General features: G+C 33.6%; 2 protein-coding genes and 1 long non-coding RNA gene across 4 annotated transcripts; 2 read left to right on the top strand and 1 right to left on the bottom strand.

The window, feature by feature from the left end:
• Nucleotides 1-1402: 1402 nt before the first annotated feature.
• LOC124443489 lies at nt 1403-4847 on the top strand. The gene is made up of 3 exons (XM_046993944.1): nt 1403-1714; nt 2426-2675; nt 3328-4847. The coding sequence occupies exons 1-3, from the start codon at nt 1403-1405 to the stop codon at nt 4845-4847; spliced, it is 2082 nt and encodes a 693-aa protein (XP_046849900.1).
• Nucleotides 4848-9912: 5065 nt separating this feature from the next.
• On the top strand, nt 9913-12239 carry LOC124443830. 2 transcript variants are annotated; one of them, XM_046994369.1, is made up of 3 exons: nt 9913-9992; nt 10780-10935; nt 11578-12239. In XM_046994369.1, the coding sequence occupies exons 1-3, from the start codon at nt 9965-9967 to the stop codon at nt 12054-12056; spliced, it is 663 nt and encodes a 220-aa protein (XP_046850325.1). In that variant the 5' UTR covers nt 9913-9964; the 3' UTR covers nt 12057-12239. The 2 variants fall into 2 exon arrangements, with proteins under 2 accessions (XP_046850325.1, XP_046850324.1); XM_046994368.1 differs by lacking the exon at nt 9913-9992 and having other exon boundaries at nt 10512-10935.
• Nucleotides 10285-11616, bottom strand: LOC124443832. The gene is made up of 2 exons (XR_006947763.1): nt 11553-11616; nt 10285-10692 (listed from the first exon to the last, which is right to left on the bottom strand). It is a non-coding gene; the product is annotated as an uncharacterized LOC124443832 (long non-coding RNA).
• Nucleotides 12240-13188: the final 949 nt, after the last annotated feature.

The raw sequence follows: 13188 nt of genomic DNA, 5'->3' as shown, positions 1-13188 counted from the left end.
CTCGAATCTTGCCGAATACGCCATGAATATGCTCAGAATATGTTCGTAAATTCGAGCATGCAATCTCAGAATGAAGAGCCACGGTCAGCGTTCAAAAAATTTCGCAATAGTTGCTAAATATAGTAACCTTTAGCCACGGTGCAGCGTTGCAAGCCAATCACAGGGAACGTTTTGGTCATGTGCGCAACGGTGAGCCACGGTGAATGTATTTTGATTGCGCAATAAATACAAGTCATATGAAATTGCTCGATTCTTGTCGACTTGAAAAACGCTACTTCTAGTTCTACTCAGCGATTAGGATCAATGGAAACTTCTAAAAAAGACCGATGTTCTTGAAAAGCTCGTCCAAACCTTTCAGCAAGAGAACGCTTGCGAAATTATTTCTGGTGAATTGTCTAACTTGAGACAACACTGTGTTAAAATAATCAACGAGGAAAGGCTTCGTCGTATAAATTCTACTGGCGATATTATGCTACGAACTTGTTCATTTTCAAAACTGCAGTTCCCTGAAAGCCAAATTGAAAGATCAGGACCCAATGTCCCTGTTAGGTAAGAATTTACATGTATTGGGGTATTAATTTATATTTTTATTTACGTTTGACATCTTGGCCTGAAATATATGATCAATCCGTTAATTTTCAGCTATTCATATTTAGTGTATCATGTAAAATATATGTCTAAAGCTGTCATTATTTTGCATACTCAGTCTGTCTAATGTACGGCCTACATAATTTTAATTGTTACTGTCTGTTAAATAAAATGTTTTACTTCAATATTAGTCAAAGCTAGTCTTTTTAAAATTTAACCCAATCAATAATGTATTATCCTTGTATTCCTGGCATTTTATGTTATCCCCTGGTTAAAGAAACTAACATATCATTTTGAATAACTGTTACTTTCTTTCGCGATTTATATAGAATATTGATGCTATAGTAGATGGAATCAATAAGTCGTCTGAATCCTGTTCGACATGCCTATACTAGTTCCAAATCTTAGACTACCTGCCTGTGACTTTGACTTTATCATGATGTTACCAAATTAACACAAAGAGAAAATAACTTTCTAAATTTCAATATTATTAGTCTATCTTTAACAGTATTGGTTACCCTTATTTATTCTAATGTCAGAGTCAGTCTAGCAGATTTGTTTCCAGGTATAACTTGGTATAACAAAGCAGCCATTGATACTTAAATACTAATTTTTCTTTTAGTACTTTAGCCAATGGGAATTTTCTGTTCAATGCATGTTCTATTGCATTAGTTGGGAATGAGACTCTCTCTATTTACTTGAGATTCCTAACTAGTGTTGAAATGTTTGAGAATGCAAAATACTATTCTACCCATCCTCTCATCGAGTCCCACCATAAAATGGTGTGTTCACTTCACTTAAAAATGCCTTTGCCATGTGTATATGCGATGCAGCTCTAACCTCTTTAGAAAATGCGAATGAAATTGCAGCAGTTTTGCAAGAAGCAGTGGAAAGAGCGAATAATTACACCTTTTCACCCTCGATGTGTATGTTTGCTTTGTCCACAGTAATCCAGTGTGCTATTCAGTCATACTACCCAATTACTAATGATGCTGAAGTGAAAGAAAATTGGGATTCGTTGGCTAAAATGTTCAATTGTACAATATATCCAAGAGATGTTGTTGATGGGAGTGCAATTGACTATGTCCATATCTTTCGTTGTGCTGCGATGCCACCTTCTTATTTGGTAGATCAAAAAATCCCATCCACCAAAAATCATTTTGTTACTTTGTTTTAGAGGACCACCTTTGAACATTGCTTTTAATTAATCTTGCCATCTTTACCATTGTTGGATAAACATCTTTGTCGCTGTTGGAAGAAGATCACCTTTGAACATTGTTTTATTAATCTTGCCAACTTTACGATTATTGGATAAACATCTTTGCTGTTGTTGGAAGAAGATCACCTTTTGACTATGGAAAGATGTTTGGCTAATTTTCTGATTTTGAGCTGACACTTAATCAAATTACACCATGAAAATATACGAAACCATTGATGTTTTTTACGATCGATATTCCTTCATTAAAATTTCTTAAGACAAGTAACAAGTTCTGCATAAAAACAGAAGACGCGTCGTTGTTTGAGAGCGACAGCGTTTCGATGTTGGATTAAACTATAATTTCCTGAAAGACGTGATACATTAATGGACCTTCGTCCTTCGGACAAGAAAAATTAAGATAATGGTAGTTTTTTCTCCATTTTGCAAAAAGGTTTAGCAAAAATGTAGGATGTTGCAGGAAATTGGGGATTGGGACATCAATCAAAACCGGTTTTTAAGCAGGTTTCCTGGTTTTTCGCGTGTCACTTATGGCCCACAATCCTTTGCGCACCCTCTGCTATAAAGCTATGTGATGTCATCAATTCATCGTCATTTGCGATTGACTTGCTTTGTGCACAGATTCGTACTACTAAAAAAAGTGAAAATTACTTCATTAGCGAACTAAAATATATTGCAATGGATAATGTTCAATTAAACGACATCTTTATTTACGAAGAAACTTCATTAGAAGTTGTTGAACAACTTGTGGCCACTGGTCATTACGGATCAGCGAAGAATATGGAAGAAATTTTGGACATTGCAAAAAGGGCCTCTATTGCAAAACGTCGTATTGAACTGCTCGAAAGATCATTTTACGACCAGAGTGCAGGTACTCTCAAAATATCTTTTAATTTTTGGGAAAATTTTTTTTTCGTGGTAGTAAAAAATTTTTTTTGTTTATTTTGGTTGCTAAGAAACTTGGATACTTTAGCCGAGATAATTAATTTGTTGCCACGCTACCATGTGCGCGCGCATCACATTTGATCATTGATTGGGAAAATTATAATTGGCTTGTTGCTATGCAACGACTTCATGAGACCCAAGATTGCGACCATGGAATTAGATTAAGTGAGGCGGGATTGAGCGAGATTAGTTGATGTGGATTATGCATAATATGCGTAAAATTATGCAAATTTTTAGTGTTGCTAGGTTACAATAAAACATTTATCGCGAACTGGAATTCAAAACTTTAAATGACAGATTTGAATGTTCAAAGAGTTATTTCAAATCAAAACAAAAAACAAAATCTTTAAAAACGTGGGGAAGAAGACGGCGAATTATTGTGTGAAAAAAATATTCATGGATGATCTTAGATTTTCAATTCAACGATGATTCGCTAGCTCACGCGGCGAAAAATATCAATCAAAATGTTCGTCTTAATGGCGAAAAACATTTTCAATAAAATTAAAGATTTTCTTCGCTCAATGAAAAGCTTTTGAAAACGGAATTTGCTCACTTTTGTTCATTTTCTTTTCTTTTAGAAGTTGAATATTTAGCATTATGCTGTGAAGACTTTGGCGTTGGCACAACTGTTGAAGAAAGTTCAGTTAAAGTTGAACAAAATGAAGCAACAGCAGTCAACAAGTCCATTGAAGGAACCACAGCTGTCATTCAACAACAAGCGACTGAAAACGCCATTTCAATCTTGTATGATGAAATAGTTGCAGAAGTTGTTGATGAAATGGTAAAGCAGGTTGACTTGGTCAATATTGCATTGAAGGACTTTGCTGAGAACTTGGTTGTGCTTGGTGATGATGATGAGCCAGATCAACTTACTGTTGGTAGTGGAGACATCACTGAAACACAAACGTGTTTGTGTTTGAATGATGTCTCCACTACCGTAGATGGTGGTGAGCAGATTTTCCAAGCTCAGCATCCTGTTGATGATGGTAAAATCACCAAAGACCTATTTACTCAAGTTGTTGGTGAAATCAAAAAAGGCGTATCTACTCTAGCTGTTTGTGAAATCACTGAAGACTTACCTACTCAAGTTGTTTGTGAAATCAGCGAAGACTTACCTACTGAAGTTGATGGTAAAATCACCAAAGACTTATCTACTCTAGTTGTTGGTGAAATCACTGAAGACTTATCCACTCTAGTTGATGTTGAAGTCACCAAAGACTTACCTACTCTAGTTGATGGTGAAATCACTGAAGACTTATCTACTCAAGTTGTTGGTGAAATTACTGAAGACTTACCTACTTTAGTTGATGGTGAAATCACTGAAGACTTACTTACTCAAGTTGATGTTGAAATCACTGAAGACTTACCTACTCAAGTTGTTGGTGAAATCACTGAAGACTTACCTACTCAAGTTGTTGGTGAAATCACCAAAGACTTATGCATTCAAGTTGATGGTGAAATCACCGAAGACTTACCTACTCAAGTTGTTGGTGAAATCACTGAAGACTTACCTACTCAAGTTGTTGGTGAAATCACCAAAGATTTATCTACTCAAGTTGATGGTGAAATTACCAAAGATTTATCTACTGAAGTTGTTGGTGAAATCACTGAAGATTTACCTGCTCAAGTTGTTGGTGAAATCACTGAAGACTTACCTACTCAAGTTGATAATGAAATCAGCAAAGACTTACCTACTCAAGTTGATAATGAAATCAGCAAAGACTTACCAACTACTATTGTTAGTGAAATCACAAAAGACCCAAGTACTGTTGGAGATAACGAGATTATTCAAGCCCATCTTACTGTAGATGATGCTGACCAAGGTGAATGCCTAATTAAAAATGATCTTCTAGTTAATGTTCATGATAAGCATTCAAAATCCACCTCAGTTGATGATTGTGCTCAAGAAATCAAAATTAATCAGATATATTCCAAAGAAGATAATTGTCACCATAGCATCAGATGTGGAAATCTGAACGAAAATGTTACTGAATCACTTCATGACAATCTTTCACTGACAACACCATCAAATGGCAGAAAGTTGAAGAAAAAGAAGGGGATTTTTTCGAAGATTATTTTTTTGCTGTTTCAAGAGTAATGAAACAAGCGACTAAAAAAATTCATAGATGAACAATATTTTATATATATATTCTTGTAAATAGTGAGTAAATCAAAGATAATAAAAGTTTTTTACGTAAGATTGTAAATATGTAATTAATGAAATAAATAAAATTATTTACTTACGATATTTTAGTTGTTTGTTTGTTTGAAAACTTGGAGTCTCAAGCCACAACAAAACACGTCTGATGATGATTATCAAATAAAGCGTTGCTTTGAGGGAACTAGGTTCGAATTATGAAAACTAGCTGTCGTTAGATTATAATTTTCAAAAAAAAAAAAATTTATTAAGGAAAGCAGTGACGTAGCTAGCGATCATGCTGGTCATGCCAATGAACTCTAATACACTTAGAAGGCTAACTCAATATATACATGCCTAGACTTGTCTGAAACCATTTAGAAGCTGATATATGCCGCTTCGCGTGTATCTCGCGTGGACTGTTTTATTTGCGTGACGGATTGTTTTGCAAAAACTGCTAACTTGTGAATAGAATGCTAGCCTAAATGTTTTATTTTTTTCAAAACCGTTAGCAAAATTTGGTTATTAATGTGTTAAAATGCATTGTGGACGTTCCAAAACATGTTTTGTATACGTAACGCTGTATTATATAAAACATTAAAGTGAGAACTTGCTTCGAAATATGAATTTCTTATTTGTCGTCGAAAGACCAAAAATTTAAGATAAAACTGATAACAGGTAGTCTGTGTCTTTGAATGCTGTGCAAAATACACACAATCCACTTAATATAACATGTTCCATAACAATTTTATTGCTTTTAAAGTTAGACTTGCTTTGTAAGAATTTCACATGCTCTTTTTGTAATGTGTGAAAGTGATGATTTGAAATTTTGAACTGTGGGTGATTGTTGGTTCTTGTCATTTACTTCTCCCACTTCTTAAAACTGGTGGAAGATTTGACGTGCATCCATATTTGTGTATTGAGCATTTTATTAGCAAGTTCATGCTTATAAATAAATAGCCAAGTGTACACTATGATAAGTATTGCTAATATAACCAGCTCTACATAAATGCCAAAAGCAACCCTCATACTCAGTGGTTGAATCAGGGTTTTAAAATGATTATAAAGCAAGCAAAGTTATATCATGTATCAAATTTTTATTGTATATCATATTGATTGTAAAATTAGTTTCTTCTTGTAATACAGATGATGATAAATGTATATGTAATATACTAAATTTTAGGATGTGTGTTTAAAATATTTGGTCATATTTGTGAAAATATATGATGATTCTATAATATTAGACTAATAATCTTTTTCATACTTGTATTACAGTACAATTTTTACTTAAGTGTTTCAAAAGTTATGAATATGGAGTGTCATTTGTGTTTTGTCTTTTTAAGTGGGTATTGACCCTTTTGACTCTTTAATGGTGCAATTAATAATAACACAATAATATGGCATAACAGTTTTTTAAAACGAACTCAAAATATTTTTGCTAACTTTTGAAATATTTTGCAGTGTTTTTCTTTTGTTTACGCTCTAAACTTTCAAAAGGACAGGGCGAGCTAATTTTGCTCTGAAACACAAAAATTACCCAAAAACAGCGTTTTTTGCACTGGCTGCTTCATTTTCAAAGATTGAAACAATATTATAAGGATAGATAAGTGTGTTTTACATCCTTTTATTGAAAAAAAAACGAGGGGTGTCAGTTTTGTATTCAAGTTATAAGGCATGTTTTAACGTGCCAAAACAAAGTTCGCTTTTCCTCCTTCTAGAAAGAAGCTTAAACATGTACAAATGTCGTTCAAACTTGTTTTTTATAAAAGTCCAAACATTGTTTAAGGTTTTTTGACAGTAAGCTGGCTCGAAGACCACTGTTTTGTGCAAAAAAATCAGGCAAGTTCGAAATGATGTATTTCGCCTCCGTACCCTCAATGGCGGCGATCATGCAGGCTTCAATGATGGCGGCCAAGTTAGCCTTCCAGTTGTTGTAGAGTTCATTGGTATTGCATTACGTTTTACCTTGCTGCCTTTATTCTACGCTTATACGCCCGACTTGGTCATGCTCTTAATAATCAACAAGTAACATATTTTATAGTGAAATATTTGCTAATCTGATCGTATAAGAGCATCTGAGCATGCTCAAACGCGACAATTTACGTCAACTGGTCATGCTGATTTTTCAAGGCATGACTAAACTTAATCCCGCGAGTAATTTTCTTTATGTGCGAGATTCGTGTTTGTAGTTCATGTACATTCAAAACATTACAAAACACTACGTACTATCTTTTTAATCCATCATTTATTTCCATATATATATATGCTGCTGAAGCAGATATCATGGGTTATTTGCCGTGAAAGCTTTTTTTTGCTTGATAATCTGGCTACTCTGGCTATCATCGTAAACCGAAGGCCGATGCCGAAATTGTAATCAACATTGTGTGTTCGAAGCTTTCGAGAGAGTTGATACACAAAGAAAGATAGTCTTTATGGAAGAGCAAAGTCAAGATAGCATCGCAAGGTCAGTGATTTTGCTGGCCCTGCCTATTGTTCCTGGGATTCGAGGATTTCTCTTCACGTCATGGACGATTAAATTTAAGAAACTCAAGACCAATTCGTACATGGTAACTTGTAAATTTGTAAACTTGTAAACTTGTAATGATACTTCACTACGTGCAAAGACTTTGGCTCTGGCTTGATGTTAACTCTCTTATGTTACAATCACAACGTAAAGACATTCAACTTTAAAATAAAATGAAAGAGGTAAGGGAAAATAGAGCAATCCTCAGAAGATTAACTGCTGTTTTATATTCGAACAGATATAATTGTATTGGTCATGACTAATCAAATGATAGCATAAATAGAGAATTTTAAAGAGCTTCCTGAGAGCTTTGCTATAATTGATTTTGTCTTGAGAAGGTATTTGCATCATAGGCTTGATTGGATGCATGTTCTGCTAATGTGTCACCAGACATGTTAAATGATTTGATTTGTTGACTTGATTTGATCAGAGAAGATAAAATTTTGAAGACGATAGATGATTGCTCTTTGTGATTATTCAGCTTGATGAAACAATTGATGTTTCTACTAAAAAGCAATTAAGTATTATTCACATGAATAAGATGAGAAGTATCATTGAAAAGCGGCTTAGATTTGCAGCTATCAGTTGGAAAACAACTGCAACTGCTATTTCAGCTGTATCATCTGTTTGTGCAATAAGTGCCTCTGAGGTTTCCATGTTTATTTAACTTACCTTTTGCTAATGCTGGTATAACAGTTGCAGTTTTATTACAAGTTCCATATGTAAATTCAAGTTGCATTTCAATGATACTTCACTATTTCTCCATTTAAACAATCATACTTAATTGCTCTTTGTTGGAAACATCAGTTGTCTTATCAACTTGAATACATACAAAAGTGAATTATCCATCACTTTTAAAATTTGACTATCTTATCAAGACAACCAAATAAACTCTTTTACATATCTTGAGTTTGCTCATGTTGTTCATTGTGCTGTCCATAACCTTACTCTTGTATTGTGGCAAACTGCAACCTCAATTTTACTTGTGAATGTTTTCTTTGTTAATGTTTGTGCTTTCCAATTTTTTCCAAACAATGCTCCAAAGAAAAGGCTTTTCTTACTTCCCTCATAAGTAATTAAGTTTTCTTATCCTGGTGATACAAGATGGTGTTATAAAGCTCATATCATTAATGCTGCATGATAAATGTCAGAAAGATTCATCTTTTTTTATTTATTTCATTATCTAAAAACTACCTAATAATCTAACTCCTGTTCAGACAATAAACTTTGTTTTATTCATTTTTTATATAATTGTTAGTTTGCCTTCCCCATCATAAAAGTTACATAGTTTGTCAACATAGATAATTGTTTGTAATCTTAAAGAGCAAGAGTGAATTACTTGTAGTACTAATTTTAGTTAAGGTAGATATTGAATATTGTTTTTTAAAAACTTTTTTCGTAGATTTCAAGTGTTACTTAAATATCAACTGGTTGGGTAAATGTTGTTGTTTTGGGGGTCGTTGACGGTCTGAATTTTAAAAAGTTTCTTGCTTGGTGCTAACCACAGTGGCACCTTGCGAGGCTGTAAGAGAGCATGACCAAACATTTTGCTAGCTACCACTGAAGGAAAGTAAATTTCTTATTTATTGATTAAATTTTCGACTCTGTCTTGTTCAACCACTTAAACTTACAATTTTTATTTAGGGAAGGTATATGGTTTGTTGGGCTTCAAAATATGATGAATTAAGTCTTTAATTTTGAATAATAACTTATATATGTGTAGAAATAACTGTATTATTGAACTCCTCGTGTGTTGTAGAGGTAATAAGTGTTTCTATAACTTATATATATGTAGTAATAACTGTAGTATTGAACTCCTCGTGTGTTGTAGAGGTAATAAGTGTTACTATAACTTATATATATGTAGTAATAACTGTAGTATTGTACTCCTCATGTGTTGTAGAGGTAATAAGTGTTTCTATAACCTTTACATATGTAGTAATAACTGTAGTATTGTACTCCTCATGTGTTGTAGAGGTAATAAGTGTTTCTATAACCTTTACATATGTAGTAATAACTGTAGTATTGTACTCCTCATGTGTTGTAGAGGTAAAAGTGTTTCTATAACCTTTACATATGTAGTAATAACTGTAGTATTGTACTCCTCATGTGTTGTAGAGGTAATAAGTGTTTCTATAACCTTTACATATGTAGTAATAACTCTAGTATTGAACTCCTCATGTGTTGTAGAGGTAATAAGAGTTTCTATAACCTTTACATATGTAGTAATAACTGTAGTATTGAACTCCTCATGTGTTGTAGAGGTAATGTTACTATAACCTTTATATATGTGTAGTAATGTGACTGATCCCAATTGAAAATAAATTTTCATCAATAACATTCACAATTCAAGACAGCCACTGTTATTGTTTTAAATATAAAATTATTATAAAGAAATCAACCCAACATTGCCCGAAATTCTGTACAATTTGTTTTATTTTAGTAAGTAATCACTCCAGATGAGTGTCAAGCAACATCTGTATGATTTACAAGTGTGAAGAAATGTAAAGTTTTTATCACAGAACTTGTTGAAAATTCATTACTTCGAAGTCTTATGATTATTGGCAAGAGACAGGATAAAAGTAAGTTGTAATTTTCATCAACATAAATATATTGTTTTTATCAAAGAAATGAAATTGTGTCCAAAGAAAACACGATTTATATAGTTGATATTTTGATTGTGAAACACACTTTTTTCAGTTTTGACACAAATCTATTTTCAGCCATTTGTGATCGCGAAGCTCAGCTATTTTGTTTCGCCTGTATTAAAGTGATAACCATCATCTGACTATGGAAAGATGTTTGGCTAATTTTTCTGATTTCGAGCGGACACTTTATCAAATTACACCATGAAAATATTGGAAACCATTGATATTTTTACGATCGATATTCCTTCATTAAAATTTCTTAAGACAAGTAACAAGTTCTGCATAAAAACAGAAGACGCGTCGTTGTTTGAGAGCGACAGCGTTTCGATGTTGGATTAAACTATAATTTCCTGAAAGACGTGATACATTAATGGACCTTCGTCTTTCGGACAAGAAAAATAAGAAAATGGTAGTTTTTTCTCCATTTTGCAAAAAGTTTAGAATAAATGTAGGATGTTGCAGGAAATTGGGGATTGGGACATCAATGAAAACCGGTTTTTAAACAGGTTTCCTGGTTTTTTCGCATGTCATTTATGGCCCACAATCCTTTTCGCACCCTCTGGTATAAAGCTATGTGATGTCATCAATTCATCGTCATTTGCGATTGACTTGCTTTGTGCACAGATTCGTACTACTAAAAAAAGTGAAAATTACTTCATTAGCGAACTAAAATATATTGCAATGGATAATGTTCAATTAAACGACATCTTTCTTTACGAAGAAACTTCATTAAAAGTTGTTGAACAACTTGTGGCCACTGGTCATTACGGATCAGCGAAGAATATGGAAGAAATTTTGGACATTGCAAAAAAAAGGGCCTCTATTGCAAAACGTCGTATTGAACTACTCGAAAGATCATTTTACGACCAGAGTGCAGGTACTCTCCAAAATATCTTTTAATTTTTGGGAAAATTTTTTTTTCGTGGTAGTAAAAAATTTTTTTTGTTTATTTTGGTTGCTAAGAAACTTGGATACTTTAGCCGAGATAATTAATTTGTTGCCACGCTACGCGCGCATCACATTTGATCATTGATTGGGAAAATTATAATTGGCTTGTTGCTATGCAACGACTTCATGAGACCCAAGATTGCGACCATCGAATTAGATCAAGTGAGGCGGGATTGAGCGAGATTAGTTGATGTGGATTATGCATAATTTGCGTTAATTTATGCATATTGTCAGTGTTGCTAGGTTACAATAAAACAATTATTGAGAATTGAAATTCAAAACTTTAAATGACAGATTTGAATGTTCAAAGAGTTATTTCAAATCAAAACAAAAAACAAAATCTTTAAAAACGTGGGGAAGAGGACGGCCAATTATTGTGTGAAAAAAATATTCATGGATGATTTGAGATTTTCAATTCAAAGATCATTCGCTTGCACACACGGCGAAAAATATCGATGTTCGTCTTTATGGCGAAAAACATTTTCAATAAAAATTAAAGATTTTCTTCGCTCAATGAAAAGATTTTGAAAACGGGAATTTGCTCACTTTTTCTCATTTTCTTTTCTTTTAGAAGTTGAATATTTAGCATTATGCTGTGAAGACTTTGGCGTTGGAACAACTGTTGACGAAAGTTCAGTTAAAGTTGAACAAAATGAAGCAACAGCAGTCAACAAGTCCATTGAAGAAACCACGGCTGTCATTCAACATCAAGTGACTGAAAACGCCATTTCAATCGTGTATGATGAAATAGTTGCGGAATTTGTTGATGAAATAGTTGCGGAAGTTGTTGATGAAATGGTAAAGCAGGTTGAGTTGGTCAATATTGCATTGAAGGACTTTGCTGAGAACTCGGTTGTGCTTGGTGATGATGATGATGATGAGCCAGATCAACTTACTGTTGGTGGTGGAGACATTCAAACACAAACAGTTGATGGTGGTGAGCAGATTTTCCAAGCTCAGCATCCTGTTGATGATGGTAAAATCACCAAAGACTTATTTATTCAAGTTGTTTGTGAAATCAAAAGACGTATCTACTCTAGCTGTTGGTGAAATCACTGAAGACTTACCTACTCAAGTTGTTTGTGAAATCACCAAAGACTTACCTACTCAAGCTGATGGTGATATCACCGAAGACTTACCTACTCAAGTTGATGTTGAAATCACCAAAGACTTACCTACTCAAGTTGTTGGTGAAATCACCAAAGACTTACCTACTCAAGTTGATGTTGAAATCACCAAAGACTTACCTACTCAAGTTGATGTTGAAATCACCAAAGACTTACCTGCTCAAATTGTTGGTGAAATCACTGAAGACTTACCTACTCAAGTTGTTGATGAAATCACCATAGACTTACCTACTCAAGTTGATGTTGAAATCACTGAAGACTTACCTACTCAATTAGATGGTGATATCACCAAAGACTTACCTACTCAAGTTGATGGTGAAATCACTGAAGACTTACCTACTCAAGTTGTTGGTGAAATCACCGAAGACTTACCTACTCAAGTTGATAACGAAATCAGCAAAGACTTACCAACTACTATTGTTAGTGAAATCACAAAAGACCCAAGTACTGTTGGTGATAACGAGATTATTCAAGCCCATCTTACTCTAGATGATGCTGACCAAGGTGAATGCCTAATTAAAAGTGATCTTCTATTTAATGTTCATGATAAGCATTCAAAATCCACCTCAGTTGATGATTCTGCTCAAGAAATCAAAATTAATCAGATATATTCCAAAGAGGATAATTGTCACCATAGCATCAGAAGTGAAAATCTGAACGAAAATGTTACTGAATCACTTAATGAAAATCTTTCACTGACAACACCACCAAATGGCAGAAAGTTGAAGAAAAGAAGGGGATTTTTTAGAAGATTATTTTTTTGCTGTTTCAAGAGTAATGAAACAAGCGACTAAAAATTCATAGATGAACAATATTATATATATATATTCTTGTAAATAGTGAGTAAATCAAATATAATAAAAGTTTTTACGTAAGATTGTAAATATGTAATTAATGAAATAAATAAAATTATTTATATACGATATTGTAGTTGTTTGTTTGTTTGAAAACTTGGAGTCTCAAGCCACAACAAAACACGTCTGATGATGATTATGAAATAAAGCGTTGCTTTGAGAGAACTAGGTTCGAATTAAGAAAACTAGCTGTCGTTAGAT

Source organism: Xenia sp. Carnegie-2017, unplaced genomic scaffold (assembly GCF_021976095.1).
Source record: "Xenia sp. Carnegie-2017 unplaced genomic scaffold, XeniaSp_v1 HiC_scaffold_21, whole genome shotgun sequence".
Classification (NCBI taxonomy): Eukaryota; Metazoa; Cnidaria; class Anthozoa; order Malacalcyonacea; family Xeniidae; genus Xenia; species Xenia sp. Carnegie-2017.
This window is presented reverse-complemented; position numbering and strand designations above follow the sequence as displayed.

What these genes read in the sequence shown, in the direction of transcription:
- LOC124443489 (XM_046993944.1), top strand. Translation starts at nt 1,403, where the DNA reads ATGTGTATATGCGATGCAGCTCTAACCTCTTTAGAAAATGCGAATGAA. An exon ending in CGATGCCACCTTCTTATTTG is followed by an intron (nt 1,715 to 2,425) that starts GTAGATCAAAAA and finishes CTTTGTGCACAG; the next exon opens with ATTCGTACTACTAAAAAAAG. An exon ending in ATTTTACGACCAGAGTGCAG is followed by an intron (nt 2,676 to 3,327) that starts GTACTCTCAAAA and finishes CTTTTCTTTTAG; the next exon opens with AAGTTGAATATTTAGCATTA.
- LOC124443830 (XM_046994368.1), top strand. Translation starts at nt 10,512, where the DNA reads ATGTTGCAGGAAATTGGGGATTGGGACATCAATGAAAACCGGTTTTTA. An exon ending in ATTTTACGACCAGAGTGCAG is followed by an intron (nt 10,936 to 11,577) that starts GTACTCTCCAAA and finishes CTTTTCTTTTAG; the next exon opens with AAGTTGAATATTTAGCATTA.